We start from the raw sequence: 26,678 nt of genomic DNA, 5'->3' as shown, positions 1-26,678 counted from the left end.
TTGGGTAAATAATTTCAGTGTAAATTGTGCAGCTCAAGAGTCAAAACCAAAGGGCGATGCAGAATAAAGGAGAACTGCCAAAACCCCAGATTGAACCAGGGATCTTCAGTCCAACACACTCCCAACTGAGCTGTTTCAGTCTCACAGGCTTGGGATGATAAGTGGCAAGTAACATTCGCACCACACAAGTGCCAGGCAATGACCATCTCCAACAAGAGAGAATCTAACTATCTCCCCTTGATATTCAATACCATTACAATCACTGAATCCCCCACCATCAACATCATGGAGGTTACCATGGGTAGCCATACAAATAACGTGACTAGAAGAGCAGGTCAGAGGCTTGGAATCCTGAGATGAGTAATTACAGTGCAGCTGTTGGCACCACCCCAGGGGCTGAATTTGTTCTGTTAGCCATGAAGCAGCTTCCTCTCAAATCCCAGGTTTATCAATAAATCCTCTTACAAAAGCCCCAAAGTGTGATATATTCCTCTCACTCATCCATGACTCCTGACTCCCCAAAGCCTGTCCACCATCTGCAATTCACAAGTCAAGAGTGTGATGGAATACTCTCCACTTGCCTGGATGGGTGCAATTCCAACTCAAGAATCTCAACACCGTCCAGGACAAAGCAGCCCACTTGATTGGCACCCCATCTACAAACATTCTCTCCCTCCACCATCGGCACACAGTGGCAGCAGTGTGTACCGTCTACAAGATGCACTGCAGCAATGCACCAAGACTCCTTAGACAGCACCTTCCAAACCCAGCGACCTTTACCACCGAGAAGGGCAAGGGCAGCAAATGCAGGGGATACCACCACCTGCAAGTTCCCCTCCAAGCCACACACCATTCTGACTTGGAACTATATCGCCGTTCCTTCACTGTCGCTGGGTCAAAATCCTGGAACTCCCTTTCTCACAGCACTGTGGGTGTACCTACCCCACATGGACTGCAGCGGTTCAAGAAGGCAGTTCACCACCACCTTCTCATGGGCAGTAAATGCTGGCCTAGCCAGCGATGCCCACATCGCATGAATGAATGAATAAAAAAGTGAAGTATCCCTTGTGTCATTGTTTTGGTAGAAAATATAACCCTGGTGGAATTGCCCCTCCCAATCACACCTCACTTCATAGAACATAGAAAATGGAGAACAGTTATGGCACAGAATGAGACCATTTAGCAATCGTGTCTGTGCCAGCTGAAAAAGAGCGATCCAGCCCAATCCCACTTTCCAGGTCTTGGGAATGGGATCTGAACAGATCTCAGAGCTCACATTATGTGAATGTTCTGTTGAAGTGTTGGTGAGCTGATATACCAGGGGAGATTCACACTGTTGGACACAGTGTGAAATACATTCAAGTATTTATAAAACATTACAACATGTGAGTAATATTCCCCATTGATTTCTCAGCACTGATGGATTGTGAAGTGGGAGACAGCCAGAAGTCCCAGTGATCCACACTGACCCTGAGCTGAGAATGAAATGAGAAAAAGTTCAATCTTCAGCAGCGAGATGCTGCAGAGAGGTAAGAGTCCTGAATCAAGGAGAGATTTTCTCATCCTGCTGTTGAATCTCATTTCAAACACTCCTTGAACTCTCTGCCGAGGAATTCAGAGCTGGATAACGCCTGTAAAATCAGCCTAAAAAGGAAATAGAAAACACCCACCGTGGGCTCAAACTCAAAAACTTGAGATTCAGAGTTTCATGCTTTCATCGACTGAGCTCACCAGGCCTGAGACAGTGTCCCCGTCCTGTCTGTTATTGGACGGTGCAGCTGTTGGCTCCACCCCAGGGGCTGAATTTGTTCTGTAAACCATGAACCAGCTTCCTCTCAAATCCCAGGTTTATCAGTAAATCCTCTTACAAAAGCCCCAAAGTGTGATATATTCCTCTCACTCATCCAGAATAAAAGTTACATCTTTTGCTCTTTTTACCTTCCAAACATTGACTTCTATTTTACTCAGCATTTATTTCTCTCTCCTTTTTATGTTGTGCATTTCCTAATAAACATTTCATTTCAATTATTTATGAGGGATGAAATGAACAGAAAAGATTTTCTGCAATGGTACCGGGGTGTGGGACAGAGTGAGTGGTTCGGATCTGGAATACACTGCCTGAGAGTGTGCTGGAGGCAGATTCAATCGTGGCTTTCAAAAGGGAATTGGATAAACACCTGAATAGAGAAAATTTGCAGGGCTACAATGAAAGGGCAGAGGAGTGGAATTAGCTGATCTGCTCTTGCAAAGAGCTGTCAAGGACATGATGGACTGAATGGTCTCCTTCTGTACTGTAACCATTTGATTCCTTGATTCTAACTCTGTCAAAGTTGTTCTGAACTTGCTCTGCTCCAAGGAGAACAACCCCAGCTTTTCCAGTCTCTGCACATAACTGAAGTTATGAGGAACCATGGGGAACCCACTGTAAACCTTCCTCCAGACAGAAATACAACTGTTCACCACCACACTGTGACCCAGCTGTTCACATGATTTGGATGCGGGGACCAAATGTAGTATTTCCAAGTTTGCAGATGACACAAAACTAGGTGGGAATGTGTGTTGTGAGGAAGTTGCAAAGCGGCTTCAAGGGAATTTGGACAGACTTAGCGAGTGGACAAGAAAGTGGCACATGAAATATAATGTGTAAAAATGTGAGGTTATCCACTTTGGTAGGAGAAACAGATGTGCAGATTATTTGTTAAATGGTAAGAGTGTGAATGTACAAAGGGGCCTGGGTGTCCTTGTCAATAAGTGACTGAAAGCTAACATGCAGGTGCAGCAAGCAATTAGGAAGGCTAATGATATGTTAGCCTCTATCGCAAGAGGATTTGAGTACAGGAGTAGTGAAGCCTTGCTTCAATTGTATATAACCTTGGTTGGTCTGCACTTTGGAATACTGTGTGAAGTTTTGTTCCCCTTACCTTAGGAAGGATATCATTGCCATAGAGGGAGTGCAACGAAGGTTCACCAGACTTGTTCCCGGGATGGCGGGACTGTCAAATGAAGAGAGATTGGGGAAACTGGGCCTGTATTCTCTAGAGTTTTGAAGAATGAGAGGTGATCTCATTGAAACTTACAAAATATTTAAAGGGATAGACAGGTAGATGAAGCTAAGATGTTTCCCCCGGTTGAGCAGTCTAGAACCAGGGGACACAATTTCAACGTAAGGGGAAAGCCACTTAGGACAGAGATGAGGAGAAATTTCTTTACTCAGTGGGTTGTGAATCTTTGGAATTCTCTACCTCAGAGGGCTGTGGAAGCTCAGTCATTGAGTATGTTTAAAGCAGAGATTGACAGATTTCTAAATACAAATGACATAGGGGATATGGAGATAGTGTGGGAAAAAGGCATTGAAGTGGACGATCAGTCATCATCATATTGAATGGCAGGGTGGGCTCGACGGGCTGAATGGCCTACTCCTGCTCCTATGTTCCTATCAGTCTGCAAACTTCATATGCATGCTGTCATTGTCCCTTTTATTCCATGGGCTTCAGTTTTACTGGCAGTCTAGTATGTGACATCATCAAGAAGGTTTTTAATAAGTTAAATAAGGAGAAATTGTTTCCAGTGGCAAAAAGGTCAGTAACCAGAGGATGTATTTATCAGGTGACTGAGAAAAGAACCAGAGGCGAAATGAGGAATGATTTTTTATACAGTGATGTGTTGTGATCTGGAATGCACTGTCTGATCGGGACTTGAAAGCAGATTCAGTAGTAACTTTGAAAAGCAATTGGGATAAATACTGGAAGGAAAAATGTACAGATTACAGGAGACAGCACTGACACAATGGACCAAATGGTCTCCTTCTTTGGGTATCATTCTATGGTTTTATGAACATAATGTTGATACAATTCGCTGAGTTGGAAGGGAAGTGAACTCAGATTCCGTCTATTCTAAACACCAGACCCAAACCAAATGAACAAGCCCGTTGTTTAATCTCTGTTTTTCACACCAGCTTCTCCTCGCTCTTTCTGTGTTTCCTGCCTGGTCTGTTCCTCTAACCTTCATTCCTGACACTCTATTGAGAATGGCCAACTCACTGCACCTCTCACTCACACCGTCACTCCACCCCTTCACCCACTTCCAAACCTCTCTGTTCAACAGTACCTCACATCTGCTCCTCTGCTCCATTAATATAACAGGAAAACATTTTCAAACAGACATTTCCAGACAGTGAACGTTCCAGTAAGACAAGGTAAAGATCAGATTCATTCACTTTAAACACAGAGAGAGCAGCTCTCCCTGTTCAGTCTAAGGAGCAGATGTGGTATCACTCCCATTAGTCTTAGAGACATGGGCCAGAATTTTAAGGGACCGTTGGAGACGGGAATGGAGGCCGGGGAGGGGGAGGGAGGGGGGGTGTATAAAATAGGGATGGAAGACGTTGGACCGGATTTTTCTGTCGGCGGCTGACATGGAGGGCAGACTTCGCACATCCACACGGCAAGAAGGCATTTAAAGTATTTATGAATCCAATTGTCAGCAATTTTATTGACTGGATCCAATTGAACTAATAGCACACGGGAACCACGGGGCTTCAGAGCCTCGCCTGGTTAAAGGAGGTGACTGGGAGGTGGGAGCTGAGTGTTGCCTTCACTGGGAAGCTATCGGGTGAGGCAGCGTCACTTGGCAGCAAGGGTGGAGGGGGAAAGGGAATCGGGAAACACTGTCAGGAGTGGGGGCCAATGTGCCAGCTCTGCAGAGGGAACAACACCAGGGTGCCATTGGGGCAGTGCCACTTCATTGAGGATGACAAATGAGGTAAATGTGGCTGGGTGTTGTTTACTGTGAAGGCCTTGCACTCAGGGAGGGGCAACCTGTCATGGGCCTCATTCGAGGCTCCCATTGAGGAGGAGGAGGAGGAGTAGAGAGGAAGGGAGGGAGGCGCAGGCACCAGCAGGGGCACCACAGCAGCTTGGGGGCCCACAGGAAGGCCAGCCTCGAACAGGAGGCTGGAGAAGGAGGCATAGGAACACGTCAGCCGAGGTTCAACTACCTGCAGATGTCCGAGTGACAGTGTCTCCGCAGACTGCACCTCTCCACGGAGGTCGTCACTGATCTCTCTGCCATGATGCAGCTGTGCCCCATGCGACTTGGTGGGCACCTGATGCCAGTGTCACTGAAGGGCACCGTGCCACTGAACTTCTGCACCACCAGATCATTGTGGGGATCCACTGGAGATATGTGTGGAATCTCACAGTCTGTAGTGAATCAGTGCATCAAGGAGGTCACCAATGTCCTGTTCAGGAGGGCCGGTGACTATGTGCACATTGATCCAAACAGTCAAGCTGAGAGAGCTATAGGATTTGGGGCCATCGCTGGATTCCACCAGGTGTAGGGTGTCATTGACTGCACCCATGTGACCATCAAGGCTCCTGCAGACCAGCCAGCAGCCTTCAACAGGAAGGGCTTCCACTTGCTCAGTGTGCAATTGGTCTGCGACCACTGCAAATGGATCCCATAGGTGTGTGCACAAATCCCGGGAAGCAGCCACAACGCCTGCATACCAAGGCACTCCCAGGTGCCAGAACCTTTCCGCGGCCCCATCCGCTTTCAGAGATGGATCCTTGGAGACAAGGGCTACCCACTGAGGACATGACTACTGACGTCTGTGAGGAACCCACGCACGGATGCAGAGGAGAGGTACAACACCTGCTGCGGGTCAACCCGAGCGACCATCAAGGAGGCCATTGGTCTCCTGAAGATGAGATTCAGGTGCCTAGATCGATCCAGTGGAGCCCTTCAGTATGTCCCGGCGAGGGTCTCGCATATCGTGGTGGTTTGCTGTGCACAGCACAATCTGGCATTACAGAGGGGTGAGGTGTTGACTAGTGAGGATATCGTGGAGTGTGATGTCTCCTCTGATGATGAGGATGTGGAGGAGGATGCTGCCCAAGCAGTGCCAGATGAAGAACCTCACGCACAGCAGGAAATGGGCCATGAGATACACACAAGGGAGACATGAGACACCCTTATACATTCAAGTTTCCTTTGAGCCTTACCACCTTCTGGAACCACAGCAATAAAGTCTTAGCTTTAAGCAGCCCTGTTGTCGCCTCCTTCCTTCTGCACTGCAGAGTCCAGGTACACATCGCACAGTGACAAGGCCGAAGCTTTGTGAACTCAGGGCTTGGTCCCTCACTTCCAGCCCCTTGGGAGGAAGGGTTTAAATGAAGTCCCAAAGGGCATCAACAATAGGAAGGAGATATAGTGAGAGAACATCATTTCTTTCTTCCGTGTGACACCAAACGCAACCCTATCCATCTGGAATGCACATTCACCATGAACCCTAAGTGAATCTAGGTGCTCTTCTGAAATCTTTTCCGGGTGCTCCTACGTGGTGCTCCCCCTGCTCTGTCAGCTGAGATGGAGACAGGCTGCTGACCTTGCTTGGGATGACATTGGTGGCCGTCCTCTTGCTGCCTGAGGCCTGGAGGGCCCCGGCACACTGAGGGCCTCCTGCACAGGTACAGAGACCCCCCTCTGTCATCGAGGGTGATGGAGGCAGGCACTGGCATCACTGGTGTCACTGGCAGAGGGGCTTTAGAGCTACTGTCCACACCAGGAGCACCCAGAGAGGAGACCCCAGATGTAGCAGCCAGCTGCTCCTCCCCAGTTATAAGACACACTTGTACCTCCCTGCTGACCTGAGAGGGACGTGGACCTGGTGGAGAGTTCAGGTGCCTCGTCCCCCCTCTCGCCTTGTCACCACTGGATGGAGCTCATGGACAAAGTGATGGAGTGCAGGTCTGCGCACATCTCCGGCAGCCACTGATTGGTCGGCTGGATCTGGCTCTCCATCAGAGTCACCAATCTCTCAAGGAAGGAAGCCAGACACACCCCCATCGGAGACAGTGCAGCATGCAAGGCCTGGATGGACTCCTCCATCATCCGAGCTTGGGTACACATAACCTCCGGCAACTCTGCCAGATGTTGCCTGACCTCTTGCTGCAGCTGCAGCATTTCCCGTGTTGCTGGTGACACCAGAGGCACGTCATCAGCCTGGGACTCAGCATGGGCCTGGCCTCCCACAGACTCCCAACTGCCAGTGGCCTCGGCTGTCACAGCCTCCGTCAGCTGCCCGGGCCTGTCTGTGACGTGCTCACCAGCTTGTGTGACCAAATCTAACAGCGAGTGGATTCCCACCGAGTGAGGGTTTCTGTGCTGGTGGAGGGTGCAGGGGAATGATGTGACGGTGCACCCTCTGAGGCTCCCACCTCCTCCTCAGAGGTGTCCGGCTGTCCCCCAGTCTCTCCAGCTCTTCATGCTTGTCGTTCATCCTAGCCTGCATGAAAAAACAGTGACATTGAAGGGTTAGGGTCTGCCCATCGCGACATTCCAACCACCCCTACTGTGCAGCTCCATTGATGCAGTGGTGAACAGATGTGCAGTGTGGTTCCTTTGCAGCGGATGCTCCCTTGTGCCCCAGGAGATGTTCAGTCACTCTCTTGGGTAGGTGACCCTGTCTCTCCATCAGCTATGGAGCAGCTGCCTTGCTGCCCGGCCTGTTCCATGGCCTCCTCCTCCATCGGGATGAGGACACGGAGATAAGGCACTCCACCGCCAGTCTTGACACGCTCTTTCCGATTGTGGGCTGTCTTCTCCTGCAGCCACTATGATCAACAAAATTAGTCTCCCAGCGGGGACAAACCCAATATCTCTGATGGTGATAGTCCAGCAGTCCATGATGGGGACACACATATTCCTCCTGCATGTGGCCCCCTCTCGAGGGACTGTGTGAGTTTATACAATGACTGACGTGCACCTCTCACCGAGATGCAGCCAAGCCTCAGGCAGCATGTCCTGCTGCCCTTCCCCAATACACATGACTTAGTGGTCACTCCCTTTCCACCAAACACTCCCTCTCACTCTGCCACATGCAATGTCCAAAGGGTCCAAAGTGTTTGGAGTTCTCACCTGAGCAGCCTGGATCAGGTCATTGACCCACTTCCTGCACTGGATCCATGTCCTGGGGGTGACCCCACAGCTGCTGACTTCACCTACTATCTCCAGCCAGCTTTACTTGGTCAGGTGGGCAGGTCTTCACCTCCCATCCCTGGGAAAGAGGATCTTCCACCTATCTCTTGCCACCTGGAGGCGAACCTGCAGGAAGGCATCGCTAAACTGTGGGACCATGGTCACTGCAGGCTCGCATTCAGCTCCTTACCTATCAGGCAGCAGAGGCAGCAGAACGGGTCCTGGGGCAGCAGATGCAGCAGAACAGGTCCTGGGGCAGCAGAGGCAGCAGAATAGGTCTTGGGGCATCAGAGGCAGCAGAACGGATCCTGGGGCAGCAGAATGGGTCCTGGGGCAGCAGAACGGATCCTGGGGCAGCAGAGACAGCAGAATGGGTCCTGGGGCAGCAGAGGCAGCACAACGGATCCTGAGGCAGCAGAATGGGTCCTGGGGCAGCAGAGGCAGCAGAACGGGTCCTGGGGCAGCAGAACGGGTCCTGGGGCAGCAGAGGCAGCAGAACGGGTCCTGGGGTAGCAGAGGCAGCAGAACGGATCCTGGGGCAGCAGAGGCAGCAGAACGGGTCCTGGGGCAGCAGAGGCAGCAGAACGGGTCCTGGGACAGCAGAGGGCTCTCAGGAAGACACTCCTTTAAACCAGGCAGCAGTGAATGCAGGTCTGGCAGCCCTTTCAATATGGTGCCAGCACCTGCCGTTGTGTCAGATGTCGGTGCCATCGGTGCCTCGTTCCCTGCCTCTGGTCCTTGTTTACATGGGCCCCACGCCTCCCCTTCATTAATTGGTCGGCTGCTCCGTGATCGGGGTCGGTCGGCCACATTTCACTCGTGTGGTGATGACACCCGCTTCCGGTGCCTCTGCCGAGAGCCGCACCGTTAGTTTAAAATTCAGCCCATGGGATCAAGAATGGAAAATCTCCCCTCTGATTCTCTCTACTTAAACTGATGGAGACACCAAATTAAAACTGATGAAACCAGGGATTGTCTCCTGGTTCTTCAATCTAGTGTTCTCCCAACTGAGCTATTCCATCCTCACTGTGAACTCATCTTCATTGGAGACAAATATAACTCCAGGTGGAATTTCCCCACCCGTTCATTCCTCACTTCAGAGGAATGGGACCCGACCAGATCGCGGAACTCAGATTATGTTAATGTTCTGCTCTTGATATCTTAATATTATCTTGAGTTTGAGCCACTTTTAATCAGGTTCACGGACAAATTCTTCCATCATCCCTTCTCCCACATTCTCTCTCTCTCATTCATTCTTTATTCCTCACAGTCCAGAAAGGGTTAGGAATCAGAGCTCACCTCCAAACCCTCTGCACACAGACCTCTGTCTGTTACCCTGTTTGATCCAAGAGACCAGTCAATAAATTACACTCTTTATAAACACAGAAAGCTGCCTCAGAGTGTTGGACAGAGTTAAAGACACTGAAGTCTTTTGAAAAAAGTTCATCTTACGGGTTGTTACTGAACCCACAGAGCAGGACGGGCCCAGGCTCCAGCTCCAGCCCCAGCCTGTGCTGTGTTAGCTGATGCCACCTGGTGTGATACTGAGCCACACGGAGCAGGAAAGGGCCTGGTTATATTCATGGCCTGTGTTGAGTTAACTGATCCCACTCAGTGTGGTAGGAGCCACACAGAACAGAATGGGCCCAGGCTCCTTCCTCAGCCTGAGGGATGATAGTTCTTCTCACACGTTGTTGTACAGAGCCCCACACAGAACAGGGAAATCTCAGGCTCCATCCCCGGCCTGTGGTATTTTACTACATCGCACCTGGTATGGTACGGAGTCCCCAGAGCAGGAAAGGTCCAGCTTCCATCTCCGGCCTGTGCTGAATTAGCTGATCTTACCTGGTTGGCACTGAACCACAATCAGAGAAGGATGGGCTGAGGCTCCATGGCCTGTGGTGTGTTAGTTATTCTCATTTGGTGAGGTACTGAGCACCATATAGAGCAGGATGGGCCTGTGCTCAGTGAGCTGATCTCACCTTGTTTGGTCCTGCGACCCATACACAGAGCAGGACAGGCCTAGGCCTAATCCTCAGCCTGTGTTCAATTAGCTGATCTCATTCAAAAGATTTTGATAAGGTTCCACACAAGAGGCTTCTCTATAAGATTAAAGTCCCTGGTATCAGTGGTAATATATTGATCTGGATTGGGAACTGACTGGCACGACGTAGGCAGAAAGTAGTTACAGATGGATCTGGATCTGTTTGGAGACCAGTCACCAATGGTATCTCACAGGGATCGGTGTTGGGACTGTTGCTCTTTATTATTTTTATTAATGATCTGGATGTAGGTGGAGGGGGCACCATCTGTAAATTGACAGATGATTTGAAGATCTGTGCGAGTGTTTAGACTGTAGACGATACTCGACTGTTTCAGGCTGATCTTAATGTGTTGGGAGATTGGGTTCATGACTGGTAAATGATGTTTAATTTGGGTAAGTGCAGTGTTATTCATGTGGACAGGGCGAATGCTCAACATTCATACACGCTTCAGGGAAAAACATTAAAGTAGGTGGAAAAAAGAAAATAATTTTGAGCAGAGATCTGGATGTTCTAGTGCACAGATCTCTAAAGGTACAGCAGCAATGCTGTGAAGTGATAGTTGGAGCAAATAGGGGGTTGGGCTGCATTCAGAGGACAATTGAGTATAAGATGAGGCATATTCTTTCATGGGATGTGAGCGACACTGACAAGTCCAGAATTTGTTACCCATCCCTAATTGTCCTTGACAAGGTGGCGGTGAGCTCCCTTCTCGAATTGCTGCACTCCATGTGGTGTAGGTACACCCACAGTGCTGTTAGGAAGGGAGATTCAGGATCTTGACCCAGCATCAGTGAATGAACAGCGATATATTTGCAGATCAGATGGTGTGTGACTTGGAGGGGAGCTTGCACATGGTGGTGTTTCCATGCATCTGCAGCCCTTGTCCTTCAAGGTGGTGGAGGTCTTCGGTTTGGAAGGTGCTGTCTGCGGAGCCTTGGTGAGTTGCAGCAGTGCATCTGGTAGATGGTACACACTACTGCCACTGTGCGTCAGTGGTGAAGGGAGTGAATGTTTAAGGTGGTGAATGGGGTGACAATCAAGGTGGCTGCTTTGTCCTGAACAGTGTCGAGTTTCTAGAGTATTGTTGGTGCTGCACTCATCCTGGTTTGTGCCTTGTAGATGGTTGACAAGTTTTGGAGAGTCAAAAATCACAAAATTATTACAGTGCAGAAGGAGGCCATTCGGCCCATTGTGTCTGCATAGAATCATAGAACATAGAAAGTTTACAGCACAGGCAGGCCAAAAAACGAGCCACCCAGCTGAATCCCATTGCCCAGCATTTGGACCGTAGCCCTGCAGGTTCAGGTACTTGAGGTGCACATCCAGACACCTTTTAAGTGAGTTGAGGGTTTCTGCCTCAGCTACCCTTACAGGCAGTGAGTTCCAGACTCCCACAGCCCTCTGGGTGAAAAAACCTTTCCTCATCTCCCCTCTAATTGTTCAACACATCACTTTAAATCTATGCCCTCTAGTCACTGACCTCCCTACTAAGGTAAATAGACCCTTCCCATCCATTCTATCCAGACCCCTCACAATTTTGTACATTTCAATCAAATCTCCCCTCAGCCTCTTCTATTCCAAGGAGAACAACCCCAGTCTATCCAATCTTTCCTCATAGCTGCATTTTTCCAGTCCTGGCAACATCCTCGTAAATCTCCTCTGTAACCTCTCTGGTGCAATTACATCCTTTCTGGAATGAGGTGACCAGAACTGCACACAGAACTCAAGTTGTGGCCTAACTAATGTTATATACAGTTCCAGCATAACCTCCCTGCTCTTATATTCTATACATCGGCTAATAAAGGAAAGGATTCCATAAGCCTTCTCAACCAACTTATCAACCTGTCCTGCTACTTTCAGGGATTTGTGGACATTCACTTCAAGGTCCCTCACTTCCTCTACACCTCTCAGCATTCACCCATTAATTGTGTATTCCTTTGCTGTGTTTGACCTCACCAAAGGCATCACCTCACACTTCTCCAAGTTGAATTCCATTTGCCACTTTTCTGCCCACCTGACCAGTCCATTTCTCCAGCTCTCCTAATGAGCATTTCACCACGTGCCTTGAGCTGAGTTACTCATCACAGAATTCCCACTATCTGATTTACTCTTGTAGCCAGAGTATGTATATGAATGGTCCAGTTAAGCTTTTGTCAATGGTAACCCCCAGGATGTTGATGGTGGGGGGATTCAGCGATGGTAATGCTGTTGAACGTCAAAGGGAGATGGTTACATTCTCTCTTGTTGGAGATGGTCATTGCCTGGTACTTATGTGGTGTGAATGTTACTTGCCACTTAGCAGCCCAAGTCTGAATGTTGTCCAGGTCTTGCTGCTTCTGGACATGGACTCCTTCAGTATCTGAGATGTCCCGAATTTGTCCTTTTATGAAACCTTGGTCAGGACTCACTTGGAATATTGTATCCAGTCTTGGTCTCCTCACATGATGGGTGATATTGAGGCTTTGGAAAGGGTACAGAGGAGAGACATTCGACGAATTCCCAGTATAAGACATCTTGGTTTTCAAGTTAGACTAAAAGATTTGGGACCCTACACCTTAGAGAAACCTAGACTGAGGGGTGATCCGATTGAGGTTCATAAATAATGAAGGGTCCAATTTAGCATGGGAGAGGAGTCATAACTTTCTATTGGAAAAGGCCAGATGGCACCCGGATCACATTAAATTTCATTTTCAGTGGTGGGTTAACGGACCAGGATGGCCGAGTGGTTAAGGCGTTGGACTTAAAATCCAATAGACATGTGTCTGCGTGGGTTCAAACCCCACTCCTGGTATCTGTGCTTACAAAATGTTACTTATTCTGTCCCTGACTTTTGCCTTGCACCATCATCTCTTCTGTCATTTAATCACTCTTGCCTTCCAACTGATCACAACTGCCGATTATTTGATCTGCCCCAGCACCGTTCCTTGGCTCTGCGCTTGCTTATAAACTGGTAAATCTTTAACTTAATCTCCTCTGTACCCTGACAATGACCTTCTCATCCTTCCTTGATTGTGGTTCCTCACAGGATCCGCTGCCTCTCCGACTCCCCTCCAGGTCACTGAAGGCCCTGAGCCTTGGTCTCGCTTTATACGCTAGCTGGTAGTTGATTCCTTGCAGGTCTGCCACCGCTCAGGAGAAGCTCAAGACCCAGATCAAGCGAAGTATCAAGAGGAATGTGAACAAAGGCTCCCTGGTGCAGAGCAAGGGACAGGGCGCCTCCGGCTCCTTCAAAATCAGCAAGAAGGAAAACCCAGTGAAAGGTGGGAAAGAAGGTGAAGAAACCAGCAGCCAAGAAATCTTTAGTGAAGAAACCAGCAGACAAGAAATCTTTAGTGAAGAAACCAGCAGACAAGAAAGTGACAACAAAGAAAGTAACAGCCAAGAAAACGAGCAGCAAGGCGGCGGCAACGCCAAATAAGGCGGTGAAGAAAGCAGTGCTTCAGAAAAAGTCTCCTGCGAAGAAGGTCAAAAAAGGCAAGAGTGCGGCGGGCGGAAAGGCGCTGAAGAAAGTGCAGACATGGAAGAGCAAGGTCAAGACGAAAGCAGCGAAGTCTCAGAAAGCAGGGTCTGGAAAGAAGTGAAAGCGCGGGAAACTTGTAAACATCTGAACACAAAGGCTCTTCTCAGAGCCACCCACATCTCTCAGGAAAGAGCTGATCCCCTGATCAAATGATCCCTGTCCCGGCCCCGCCTGCAGATTCCACATGGAAATGATTTGGAGTAAATCCAGGATCCCTGGTGACTCCCCTCCACCCAGCCCTTTCCCCACTCTCTGTAATAAAACAGAGGGATATCCGGCCCTCACTCTAACTGGGGATGTGTTCGGTGCAGTCTCAGTTCACAAATTCAGGGGGAGAGTCTGTAAGACAGTAACACTGGCGGAGAAACCCCACCTCACAACTCAAACCCCAACACGAGTTTCTCCAATTCAGCTGGAGTCGGGTGACAACAGGAGCTGGGATAGGCTGTGATCGGGAATGTTAGGAATGGATTTGTTCAGGGAGGAATGTACCTGGAATCTCCGAATATAATAGTTCCTTATTTCCCCAGATGACACATTCTGCAGTGAGAGTGAAAAGTCTCTTCACTGCTTCACATTTACTAATTGTTTGGTTCTAGATGAATAATGAGTCAGAGAGTAATGACAGGATCTGAAGCTTCTCTCACACCAGCCCTTGAATGACTCAGTGTGAAGTGTCCAATGTGTGAAGCAACTGCCAGGGTTTGTCAATCTGAACAGTTTCAGCTCAGTTCCTGGGGGCCTGAAATTCCAACAGTTTGACTCTGTCTCTGATTGGTCACCCGCTTCTCAATCCAATTCTTAACCAATCGGAGTGTCACATAAATTAAATAGAAGTTCTCATTGGCTGAAATTTTCCAATTGGAAAAAGCCCGGCAATTCCAGAGCAGGAAGGAATTGAAGTGATGGAAAATTTCAATTTTCAGGCAACAATTTTAAAACCTCTCATTTTATGTTCTGTTTTACTGTATTTACCGTCACAAAATCCTGACGCGATTTTAGGAATCGTTTTCATTTGTCAATCTGTTAACTGCAAGCGGCGGGAGGAAGGTCCGGTTCAGCAATTTAAAACGGGACAAATATCAGCTTCCACTCTGTAAAAGGAACAAATTAGCGACTAACCGCTTCTCACAGGCTTCTCGGGGACTGACAGAAACGAGCGGTTTCTGATCTTTTCTCCTGAAAGAGGCGGATAATGCTGCAGGGAGCAATGAACTGCCCTTCACTTTCTGGCTGCTAATACACCCCTGACTTTAAACAGTTCAAACAGCGACTGATGCTTCTGTCGGAAAATGAGCAGATTCACCAGAATGATCCCGGTCCATCATGGCCAAAGACATCCAGCTGGCCCGCCGCATCCGCGGGGAACGCACCTAAAACCCAGCTTCAGTAACAAGTGTAACAAGGGCTCTTTTCAGAGCCACCAAATCAGCAAAGGAAAGAGCTGCCATCTCTGTTCATCATCAAACCCATTAGATTGGAGGGGCGGTCACATGGTTTCTGTTTTGTCACATCACTTTCCCGAAAGGCCTGTTGGACTGAGAGCTAATCTGGAATTTAGAAAGCAGCATTACCGGAGACTCATTGCTGCTCAGCACAATCTCAACCCCGCTCCTGGGATCCGTTAGCTGGCATTTGGGGAAAAGAAATGGATCCCAGTTTTATTTGGAAGGCATTAATGGAGCCGGGTCCGTTCACATGAGGGTTATTTACAAACATTACCCAATGAGTTCACTAATATTTGAATCCATTGGAGATCAGTACACAGGATATGTGAGGCAGCTCGGTCACTCTGACTGAAACCGCCAGTTCCCCGGGGCTGCAGACCCTGACACTGCGGGGAGAGAATCCCCGACTCTCTCCCGCCGCCGGGGGAAACAGACAGCTCTGTGTCCGGAGAATAGGGAGGGCCGGGGGGAAGGCACATATTAAAGCGCTGCAATGGACTCAGCTCCTGTGTGTGCACAACTCTCACTGATTCCGTCCTCTGGGAACAGTGCGGTCGAAACAGATCAGGTTAGGAGAGAAACACACAGCCCGAGAATGGCCTCTTCCTTCCTGCATTTACTCTGTTCCGGGAGCAGATTCTCATTGAGAAGCGGCGCTCAGATCACCAGAGAGAAAAAAAAAACACAATTCAAACTGTCCAAATGAAAAACAGAGAATTAACCCGGACACTTCCATTATTAAATTAATTCATCAGCTCCGAACCAGTTCCCGTTAATGTACCGGGATAATCTCGGGATTTATAAAATCGAAGGCAGCGGGATTTATTAAATTGTTGATTCTGACACCCTGTAGTTCACTTCTTCACTTAACTGGAGGGGGAGATGTGTGAGCAGAGAAACAGAGCGAAATCCAGAGAGGGAACTGAAATCTTTTTTTTTATTTCCAAAATATACTTTATTCATAAAAATCTGTAAAAATTACATTGCCAAACAGTTTCCAAACAGCACCAAAAAATACAAACATTGCAAGGGAGATCAGTTTCCTTCAATACTGTCATGAGTTTCTTCCCAACCCTTCCGTTTCACAATTGTCATATCAATTACAGTTTTACATTTACAGCAATTGAGAATATTAACGATACAGTTCGAGGGGTTTCCCATGGATCCAGCCCCTCAGTCTAGCTTGGTGGGGGAACCTTACACTGTGGTCTTTCCCCATTGAGCCTTTGCTGCAGCTGCTCCAAGCTTTAGTGCGTCCCTCAGCACGTAGTCCTGGACCTTGGAATGTGCCAGTCTGCAACATTCGGTGGTGGACAACTCTTTGCGCTGGAAGACCAGCAAGTTTCGGGCAGACCAAAGGGCGTCTTTCACCGAATTGATAGTCCTCCAGCAGCAGTTGATGTTTGTCTCGGTGTGCGTCCCTGGGAACAGCCCGTAGAGCACAGACTCCTGTGTTACAGAGCTGCTTGGGATGAACCTTGACAAAAACCACTGCATCTCTTTCCACACCTGCTTTGCAAAGGCACATTCCAGGAGGAGGTGTGCGACCGTCTCTTCCCCACCACAGCCAACGCGGGGGCACTGTGCGGAGGGGGCGAGACTTCGGGTGTGCATGAAGGATCTGACGGGGAGGGACCTTCTCCGCCAAATGACTTTGACGGTCTGCTCGGGGAACCATCCGACAGGATCCACCGTTTCCTTTTCCCGTAGGGCCTTGAGGACATTCCGTGCAGACCACTGCCTGATGGACCGGTGGTCGAAGGTGTTTTCCCGCAGAAACTGCTCCACGAAGGATAGGTGGTACGGCACGGCCCAACTGCATGGTGCGTTCCGCGGCAATGTGACCAGGCCCATCCTTCGCAACACCGGGGACAGATAGAACCTCAGCACGTAGTGACACTTGGAGTTTGCGTACTGGGGATCTACACACAGCTTGATGCAGCCGCACACAAAGGTGGTCATCAGGATGAGGGCCACGTTGGGTACATTTTTCAACTGAAATCACACCTGGACAGATGTGTAACAGGTCAATCCACTGTGACAATAACTCCATCACTGACTCCCTCCTGACAGTAACCAGCCCTTTCACAGAGACTGTGGGTGGCTCTGAAAAGAGCCTTTGGGTTATTAGATGACATTTTGGCCGCTTTACTTTTTCTGGGAGCTCTGAGCGCTGGTTTTCTTGCGCAGCAGCACGGCCTGGATATTAGGTAGCACCCCGCCCTGAGCGATGGTCACTCCTCCCAGCAGCTTGTTGAGCTCCTCGTCGTTGCGGACGGCCAGCTGCAGGTGTCTGGGGATGATGCGGCTCTTCTTGTTGTCCCGGGCCGCGTTACTGGCCAGCTCGAGGATTTCAAGCGGTCAGATACTCGAGCACAGCAGCCAGATAGACCGGGGCTCCGGCACCCACACGCTCAGCATAGTTACCCTTTCTCAGGAGCCTGTGAACACGGCCCACCGGGAACTGCAGTCCAGCCCGGGAGGAGCGAGACTTGGCCTTGGCCCGAGCTTTCCCGCCGGTCTTTCCTCTTCCAGACATTTCCACAATCTCACAAATACTTTCACAAAGAATGAATAATTTCCTTAGCATTAATAATAGCCAGTCGGCGGTCAGGATGGCCGAGCGGTCTAAGGTGCTGCGTTCAGATCGCAGTTTACATTAGAGGCGTGGGTTCAAATCCCACTTCTGACAAGTTGTGTTTTGACTGAACTGGAGGCGTTTGGGAGCAGCGGTGAAGAGCAAAGAGAAAGCAGGAAAGAACATGGACAAACAAAGTAACAATGGACCCAAAGATGTTGCATCAAAACATTAGAGTAAGAGGCAACGAAGCAAACAGCAGGGCACAGAAAAGATCAAAAATGTAACCTTTGTATCGGGGTGGAAGATGTTGCCAATATCCTTAATGAATACTTTACTGTTTTTCCCGAATGAGAGGGTGATGCAGATATTGTTATTAAGGAGGAGGAGTGTGAAGTATTGGACGTGATAACTTAAGGAGAGAGGAAGTATAAATGGGATGAGCATCCTTGAATGTGGATAAATCACCAGGACCAGATGAAATGTACCCCAGGCTGTTGAAAGAAGCCAGGGAAGAAATAGTGGAAGGTCTGACCATCATTTTCCAATCCCTCACTGCATACAGGTGTGGTGCCAGAGGATTGGAGGTCTTGTAACGTTGCAATAAAAGCAAAATACGAGGCAGATCAAGCATGGCTGATCCTTTCGAGTAGAGAAACAGGGCTGAATTCCCTGAACCAGTGCTACAGCTTTCAGAATAGAAGGAGCCTATACACACCTGATGGGTTCCACTTAAACAAAAGAGCTGGAGGTGTTGACAGTCAGAACAGATAAAATGTGGAGGAGTGTTTGAAGCAGATGCTGTGTGGTTACTGTAGTTGTACTATGGAGTTATTTCAAGGAGGTGATTCTGAATGTAATGGATCAACGTGGACCCGTCCAAGGCAAAGGTTCTAAGCTTCCCTGTGGTCCAGCCTGGTTGAATGGAACTGAAGCAAACAAATCATCCAGAAGTGGAAAAGAAATATAAGGCCATGAAAGCACAGAATTCAGATGGATGCAATACCAGATGGTATGGCAAGAGTGTAAAACAGCAACAGACTGGTGAATAAAACTTTCCCATTGAATAAGACAAGAGAAGAGAAGGGTAATAATGGTGTCAGAGGTGAGTTGTGACACTATTCACATTCCACCTTGATCTGAATAGGACTGTTGAAGGGAGTGATTGAGAAGAATAGAGGAGAAATGAAAAGAAAGGAGAAATAAACAAAAGGTCTTTTGATTTTAGAATGCTTGTGTTTGGAAATGACAGAATGTAAAGTGTGTGTGTCAGAAGATATAGAGCGAAGTTGGGTATGACAAGATCACAGGAAAGTTGTGCCCTGAGACAAGGTGTGTGTTGACAGGAAAGCTGCTTTCTTTTGCACAATATGTATTTTATTCATATAATTTGTGCAATTACATTGCAAAGCAGTTCAAATTTAATATTACATAAGGTACAATACAGATCAGTTTCCTTCAATAATGTACATGATGTATCTCACTATCCCTGCCTGCACAGGTTATATTTACAGTATTTACATTACACATCAAACATTCTCTGGTGCAAACAGCCCGAGGGGTTTTACACGGGTTCCAGCCCCTCACTGTACTATGGCCTACTAGGGCCTTAGACTGCAGCCTTTCCCCATTGAGTCTCCATGGTGGCTTCCCCAAGCTTTAATGCCATCCCACAGCACATAGTCTTGGACGTTGCAATGTGCCAGTCTGCAACACTCGGTCATGGACAGCTCTTTGCACTGGAATACCTGTCCCACGGCCGGGCTCGTTCTCAAGAGAGATCATTTCAAATGAACATTTCCTAAATCCGTGCTTTCTCTCTCGCAATAAAGAGAACAGGATGTCTGGCAGATTCAGTGTGAGACAATAACACTGCCGGGTAAAGGCCGCTTTCCAACTCCAATCTTAACATAGGAGATTCCCCAAACAGCTGCAGTAAGGTGCTGTAAACTGCTGGAAGCGGATGTGTGTGGAAATGGTGATGTTACTGAGGAGGTTTCTTGTTATAGAATGGACTGTGTTTTGGTGGGAATATTACTGAGTGTTAATTGCATCGGGACCATATTTAAAAGCTCCGGCTTTCTGGAAAGCCTTGACTATGAAGGCCGAGTCTGGAAGGGTTTGTGTGGAGAGCTGGGTTTCGGTTCTACTGTTAATAAAGGGTTTGAAATTGGCAGCCCGGAGGAAACTGGAGGTGGAGCTGAAAGATGAGGGGCCGTTCTCTCTCTGTCTGTCACTCTGGGTGTCTCCTCCATCTAGCTCTCTGTTTAATCTTCACTCGTGTCTCCTCCCCTCGCTGCTCTCACTCTGCCTTTCTCAGCCAGGTCCAGGTGGCCTGTATAAAAAGGAGCCTGACAGAATCAGTCTCTTTTATTGTGCACTGATTTGAGGAAAGAATCAACATGTCTGCCAGTAAACAAGAGTATGCTCCAGGCTGGCAGCATGTTAGAATCCATGAGGAAAGGCATCAGCACCCTCATCGACAAGCAGAAGGGGGAGAGGACAGAAATCAGAAATTGGTGGCCCAATTTCTGCTTAATGCTGACTGCAAGATTCTGTCAAAAGACGTAGCCAGTTGATTCAAGTCTGCTCTGGAGTTGGTGATTCACCCTGATCAGACCTATACTATACCAGGCAGGACAATCTCTGATAGCATTGCGCTACTCAGGGATATGATCACCTATGTACGGGACAGGAGGGTGGACACCTGCCTCATCAGCCTGGACCAGGAGAAGGCTTTTGACAGGATATCACACACCTACATGATGGATGTGCATTCCAAAATGGGGTTTGGGGAGGGAATCTGCAATTGGATCAAACTACTCAGCACAAACATCAGTAGTGCAGTCTCAATCAATGGGTGGGAATCAGAAAGTTTCCCGATCCAATCTGGAGTCAGACAGGGCTGTCCTCTCTCCCCTGTCTTTGTTTGCAGTATTGAACCCTTTGCTGAGTCTATTGGGAAGAATGCGAGCATCAGAGGGGTGACAATCCCAGGCAGCGGAGGCACTCAGGTTAAAACCTCCCTGTACATGGATGACGTCGCCGTTTTATGCTCGGATCCACTGTCTGTGCGCAGAGTGATGAGCATCTGCGACCAGCTCGAACTAGCCTTGGGAGCCAATGTTAAACACGGCAAGAGCGAGGCCATGTTCTTTGGGAACTCGGCTGACCGATCCTTTGTCCCCTTCACCGTTAGGTCAGACTACCTGAAGGTGCTGGGGATATGGTTTGGAAGGGCTGGGACGTGCACCAAAACCTGGAAGGAGCGAGTAGCCAGGGTACAACATAAGCTGAGCATGTGGGAGCAGCGATCTCTCTCCATTATGGGTAAGAACCTGGTCATCAAGGGCGAGGTGCTCACATTGCTGTACGTGGTGCTGGTCTGGCCCATACCGCATTCCTGCGCTGTGGCGATCACCTGAGCCATTTTCCGCTTCATCTGGGGATCCAAAATGGTCCGAGTCCGGAGGGACACGATGTTCAAACCTCTGGATAAGGGCGGGAAAAATGTACCCAACGTCGCCTTCATCCTTAGGCTACCTTTGTGTGCGGCTGCATCAAGCTGTGTGTAGATCCCCAGTTTGCAAACTTCAAGTGTCACTACGTGTTGAGGTTCTATCTGTCCCCGGTGTTGCAAAGGATGGGCTGGTCATATTGCCGCGGAATGCTCCATCCAGTTGGACTGTGCCGTACTGCCTATCCTTCATGGAAAAGTTTCTGTGGAAAAACACCTTTGACCACCAATCCATCAGGCAGTGGTCTGCACGGAATATCCGCAAGGCCCGACGGGAAAAGGAGATGGTGGATCCTGTCGGATGGTCCCCTGAGCAGAAGTCCAAAGTCATTTGGCAGAATGCCTCATCACCAGAACTTTCAAACAAGCACCAAGATGTAGCCTGGCTGATGGTGAGAAGAGCCCTCCCTGTCAGATCCTTCCTGCACACCCGAAGTCTCACCCCATCCACACGCAGCCCTCGAGGTGGCTGTGGTGGAAAAGAGACGTTGCCCACCTCTTTCTGGAATGTGTCTTTGCAAAGCAGGTGTGGAAAGAGATGCAGTGGTTTTTGTTGAGGTTCATCCCAAGCAGCTCTGTTGCACAGGAGTCTGTGCTCTACGGGCTGTTCCCAGGGACGCACACCGAGATAAACATCAACTGCTGCTGGAAGACTATCAATTCGTTGAAAGACGCTCTTTGGTCTGCCCGAAACTTGCTGGTCTTCCAGCGCAAAGAGTTGTCCATGACCGAATGTTGCGGACTGGCACATTCCAAGGACTACGTGCTGAGGGACGCACTAAAGCTTGGGGCAGCCGCAGCAAAGGCTCAATGGGGAAAGACCACTGTGTAAGGTCCCCCCACCAAGCTGAACTGAGGGGCTGGATCCATGGGAAACCACTCGAACTGTAGCCAGAAAATATTTGTTTGCTGTAAAATGTACATGGCATGACAATGAAATGGAAGGGTTGTGAGGCAACTCACTCCTGTATTGAAGGAAACTGATCTCCTTTGCACTCTTTGTATTGTTTGCCTTGGTGCTTTTTGGAACTGTTTTGTGATGTATTTTTTTTTTACAGATTTTTATGAATAAAGTATATTTTGGAAATTAATAAAAGAAAGTCTGGCAGAGGTAAAGGAGGGAAAGGACTGGGCAAAGGCGGAGCAAAGCTGCACCGCAAAGTGCTTCCTGATAATATCCAGGGCATCACCAAACCAGCAATCCGCCGCCTGGCTCACCGTGGCGGGGTCAAGCGGATCTCGGGTTTGATCGATGAGGAGACTCGCGGGGTGTTGAAAGTTTTCCTGGAGAATGTGATCAGGGATGCGGTCACTTACACTGAACACGCCAAGCGCAAGACGGTCACTGCCATGGATGTGGTGTACGCTCTGAAACGGCAGGGCTGCACTCTCGACGAATTCAGCGGCTGAACAACTCGACCCTTTCCAGCAAACACAACAAAGGCTCTTCTAAGAGCCACCCACCGCCTCACAGAGAGAGCAGTGACCTGGAAACGGGAGCTGGGATAGGCTGTTTAGAAATGTCTGGAATAAATCTGTGCTGTGTTCGGGTATAAAACTGGAATCCCCAAATTTGACATTTCATTTGTAGCAAGGACGTGCAGTGGATTTGATTTTCGAAACGGGCTGTGTAAACAGTGCCTGAGGCTCCACATTTAGTTATTTCCCCCGTCCACACATACCCTCAGTGAAAAGCCACATCACTCCTCCAGAATCACTCATTGTTTTCATAGAATTTCAAAATGATTTCGCTGCCATGAGGGAATCCGGGAGTTTTGCAGCAGCCGTTAAATCGGTCACTGGAACCAGACCCACTTGTGATGTTATTTCCCCCGAGACGGTGTTTCCTGCACTGAAACTGACAGGGTTTGTGAAACTGATCAGTTTCAGCTCAGTCATTCAGGGACCTGGAATTCCCGCAGTTTGAGCCCGCGCTATCCAGAGCCCACTTCTGATTGGTCACCCTCTTCCCATTCGCATGTCTTAACCAATTGCCGAGCCTCGAATTAGAAAATACAGCAAATCATTGGCTTAAATTGTCGTCCTGGCAGAAAGGTTGAATTCAAAAAAGCTGCCAATTTCAGTGTTGGGCAGAATCGAATTCCTCAACGAATCTCAATAACGAATTGGCAGCACATTTTATACTTTCCCCGATTTTCCTTTCCATCGATTGGGGTGCTAATTCATTCGGGTGCGTTTGCTAATACTAACTGTAATCCTCAGATCCATTTAACATTTCAGTAATCCTATTAAATACAAAAGGAATTTTATGATTGAATTTCCATTGGAAGATAGTGAATTAGTACCCCGATCGATGGAAAGGAAAATCGGGCAGAGGATAAAATGTGCTGCCAATTCGTTATTGTGATTTGTTTATATAACTGACCAGGACTGACTTCACCCGAACGCAGCTACTAGCTCCCACCTCACTGACCGCTCTCCCCCCTCTGCAACTCGCTTTCTCCCCCTCCTCCCTACTGGCGAAATTCCGCACTCTGGCTGTTCGCTCTCCGCACCCCCACCCCCCACCCTGTCCCAGCCCAGCCCACAGCTGCTAGCTCTGGCCGTGACACTCGCTCCCACATTTCTTCACCAGGCGCCACCTGTAGAAGCAGGAGGGCCTCAAGGGGTGACGGGGCGACGTAGGAGTGAGTGGCTGAGAGGAGGGAAGCGGCACGGCCTGGAGCGAGTGGCCAGAGAGTGGGGTGGTACGAAGCGAGGAACAACTGGCCAGGGGAGTGGGGGGATGGGGGAGCAGCGAGGTCTGGAGCGAGCGGCTGAGGGGGGGAATCGTCGAGGCCTGGAGTGAGTTGCCGAGGTGGGAGAGCTACAGCTTCAAAATCTCCCATTCAGCCACTTCCTCCAGCCAAGTGGTGGGGGGATGGGGTGGCTAGATACCCAATGACGCTTTGTCACACATGCACGAAGATGGATTTGTTGCGGAAATGTGATGACGTTGGCGATGCAAAATGACATCATCCCGTGCACGCGCCACTCAATCCTGGCAAGATGTCAAAAATCACTGTGATTTTTTGGTCTTTTCAGTGCACTCCTCTTTCTTTAGTTGCTCTTACTCGAATGTATTGAAGAAACATCTTTGGGTCCATTTTCATTTTACTTGCCAATATTCTTCCATATTCTCCCTTCACCGCTGCTCCCAAATCCCTCCAGTTCAGTCAAAACACAACTTGGCAGAAGTGGGATTTGAACACACGCCTCCAGAAAACACTACGACCTAAACACAACTCCTCAGACCACTCGGCTATCCTAACTGCTTCACGCTTGTGCTAAAAGCTGAGAAATTATCCATTCTTTGTGAAAGTATTTGTGCGATTGTGGAAATGTCTGGAAGAGGAAAGACCGGCAGGAAAGCTCGGTCCAAGGCCAAGTCTCGCTCCTCCCGGGCTGGACTGCAGTTCCCGGTGGGTCGTGTTCACAGGCTCCTGAGAAAGGGCAACTATGCTGAGCGTGTGGGTGCCGGAGCCCCGGTCTATCTGGCTGCTGTGCTCGAGTATCTGACCGCTGAAATCCTCGAGCTGGCCGGTAACGCGGCCCGGGACAACAAGAAGACCCGCATCATCCCCAGACACCTGCAGCTGGCCGTCCGCAACGACGAGGAGCTCATCAAGCTGCTGGGAGACGTGACCATCGCTCAGGGCGGGGTGCTGCCTAATATCCAGGCCGTGCTGCTGCGCAAGAAAACCAGTGCTCAGAGCTCCCAGAAAAAGTAAAGCAGCCAAAATGACATCTAATAAACCAAAGGCTCTTTTCAGAGCCACCCACAGTCTCTGTGAAAGGGCTGGTTACTGTCAGGAGGGAGTCAGAGGTGGAGTTATTGTAACAGTGGATTGACCTGTTGCACATCTGTCCAGCTGTGTTTTTTAATTTGCTCTGTTTTTCTGCTCACACATCTCCCCCTCTAGTTAAGTGAAGAACTGAACTACAGGGTGCAGAATCAACAATTCCCAGGAGCGGGGGGTGAGATTGTGCTGAGCAGCAATGAGCCTCCAGTAATGCTGCTTTCTAAATTCCAGATCAGCTCTCAGTCCAACAGGCCTTTCATATTTTAAATATCACAACAGAGCTGAGCGGGGGTGAGCGCAGCCTCAGCTGCACCGAGTCTCAGGGGCTCTCAGGACCCCAATCAGAGCCACCAGGCCTGGCGGGCGTGCAGCAAGGACCCCGGGGGAGGGAGGGTGCACCATTAAAGTGATGGTGCAGCACCTCCCCCATCCTCGCCACCACTTCCCGGTTTCTTCTCCCGTTTATCTCAACATGAAGAAGACACTTTTGCTCTGGACTACACTGGTTATAAAGTAAGACCCAACTTTGTCTCTGAAAGTGATGAATAGCAGCAACAACAGCAGAATCCAACCCCTGCAGTTACATGTGAACTTGCTGATGTTGCAGCAGATTGAATGACTGAGTGAATCCCTTCCCACACACATGGCAGGGGAACGGCCTCTTCCCAGAGTGAGTGTGTTGGTGTTTCAGCAGATCATTACTGCTTTTAAAGCTCTTCTCACAGTCAGAACATTGAAAAGGTCTCCTCTGATTAGTGTGAACAAGTTGATGTTCAGTGAGGTTGGATGACTGAGTGAACCCCTTCCCACACACGGAGCAGGTGAATGATCTCTCCCTAGTGTGAACTCACTGGTGTTTCAGCAGGTTGACTCTGGCTGGGTTCAGTTCTACACTCATTGGTTCCTCTCTCTCTCTTCCCCTGAAGGTGCTGATTCTGACTGTATGTACGTGCTCTCTCCCCCTCCGACCCTCCCTGTCCAATGTAGCATCTCCCAGTTTTGGTGATGTGCTCTCCCTGACCTGTCTCCATTTCTCCTTCTTATACAGACTTGCCCTGACTGTCACTATTTCATAGAATCATACAGCACAGAAGGAGGCCAATCGGTCTTTTGTGCCTGTGCTGAATCTGTGAAAAAAATGATGCAATTAGTCCAACCCCCTGCCTATTTCCCCATAGTCCTGGAGAAATTCACTTTGAAATATTTGTCCAATTCCTTTATGAAAGTTATAATTGAATCTGTTTCCAGCACCCTGTCAGACAATTCATTCCAAATCCGAATCAGTTACTGGGTAAAAAGATCTCTCCTCACCTCCCCTTGACATTTTTGGCCAACAATCCCAGCTTCACCACCCTGTCCAGAGAACTGAAACCCCTCATCTCTGGTATCATTCTCGTAAATCTCCTCCGAACTGTCTCAAAAGCTTTGATGTCCTTTCTGAAACCTGGTGCCCAGAACTGGACACATTACTGCAGCTGAGATCGAGCCAGCGACGCCCACATCCCACGAACGGATTAAAAAACGCTCCCTGCCAAATCCCCAATTCTTATCCATTTACAGACGCTCCTTGCCCAGTCCCCAAATCTTATTCATTTAGAGACGCTCCCTGCCCAATCCCCAATTCCTATCCATTTACAGACGCTCTCTGACCAGTTGACCTTGCTGGCGGGCAGTTTCGGGAAGCCTCACAGGGAAAAGCTTCACCGCCACCCGCAGGGACACAAACGGGATTGTTCCATCCTATTGTGGCCTTGACGCCCTGCTCCAGCTGTGTGCACCCGCTACGGGCG

General features: G+C 49.1%; 1 protein-coding gene and 2 non-coding genes across 3 annotated transcripts; 2 read left to right on the top strand and 1 right to left on the bottom strand.

The window, feature by feature from the left end:
- The first annotated feature begins 12,730 nt into the window (after positions 1–12,730).
- Positions 12,731–12,813, top strand: trnal-uaa (transfer RNA leucine (anticodon UAA)). The gene has a single exon. It is a non-coding gene; the product is annotated as a tRNA-Leu (tRNA).
- A 4,358-nt stretch (positions 12,814–17,171) lies between these two features.
- On the bottom strand, positions 17,172–17,529 carry LOC137350736 (histone H2A-like; the record flags this gene model as incomplete). The annotated part of the gene is given in 2 exon segments (XM_068015712.1): positions 17,172–17,345; positions 17,347–17,529. Coding segments are annotated over 2 exon segments (357 nt in total), but the record flags the coding sequence as incomplete, so codon positions are not given.
- Positions 17,530–17,599: 70 nt separating this feature from the next.
- Positions 17,600–17,682, top strand: trnal-cag (transfer RNA leucine (anticodon CAG)). The gene has a single exon. It is a non-coding gene; the product is annotated as a tRNA-Leu (tRNA).
- The last annotated feature ends 8,996 nt before the right edge of the window (positions 17,683–26,678 follow it).

This window comes from Heterodontus francisci, chromosome 35 (assembly GCF_036365525.1).
Source record: "Heterodontus francisci isolate sHetFra1 chromosome 35, sHetFra1.hap1, whole genome shotgun sequence".
NCBI lineage: Eukaryota > Metazoa > Chordata > Chondrichthyes > Heterodontiformes > Heterodontidae > Heterodontus > Heterodontus francisci.
This window is presented reverse-complemented; position numbering and strand designations above follow the sequence as displayed.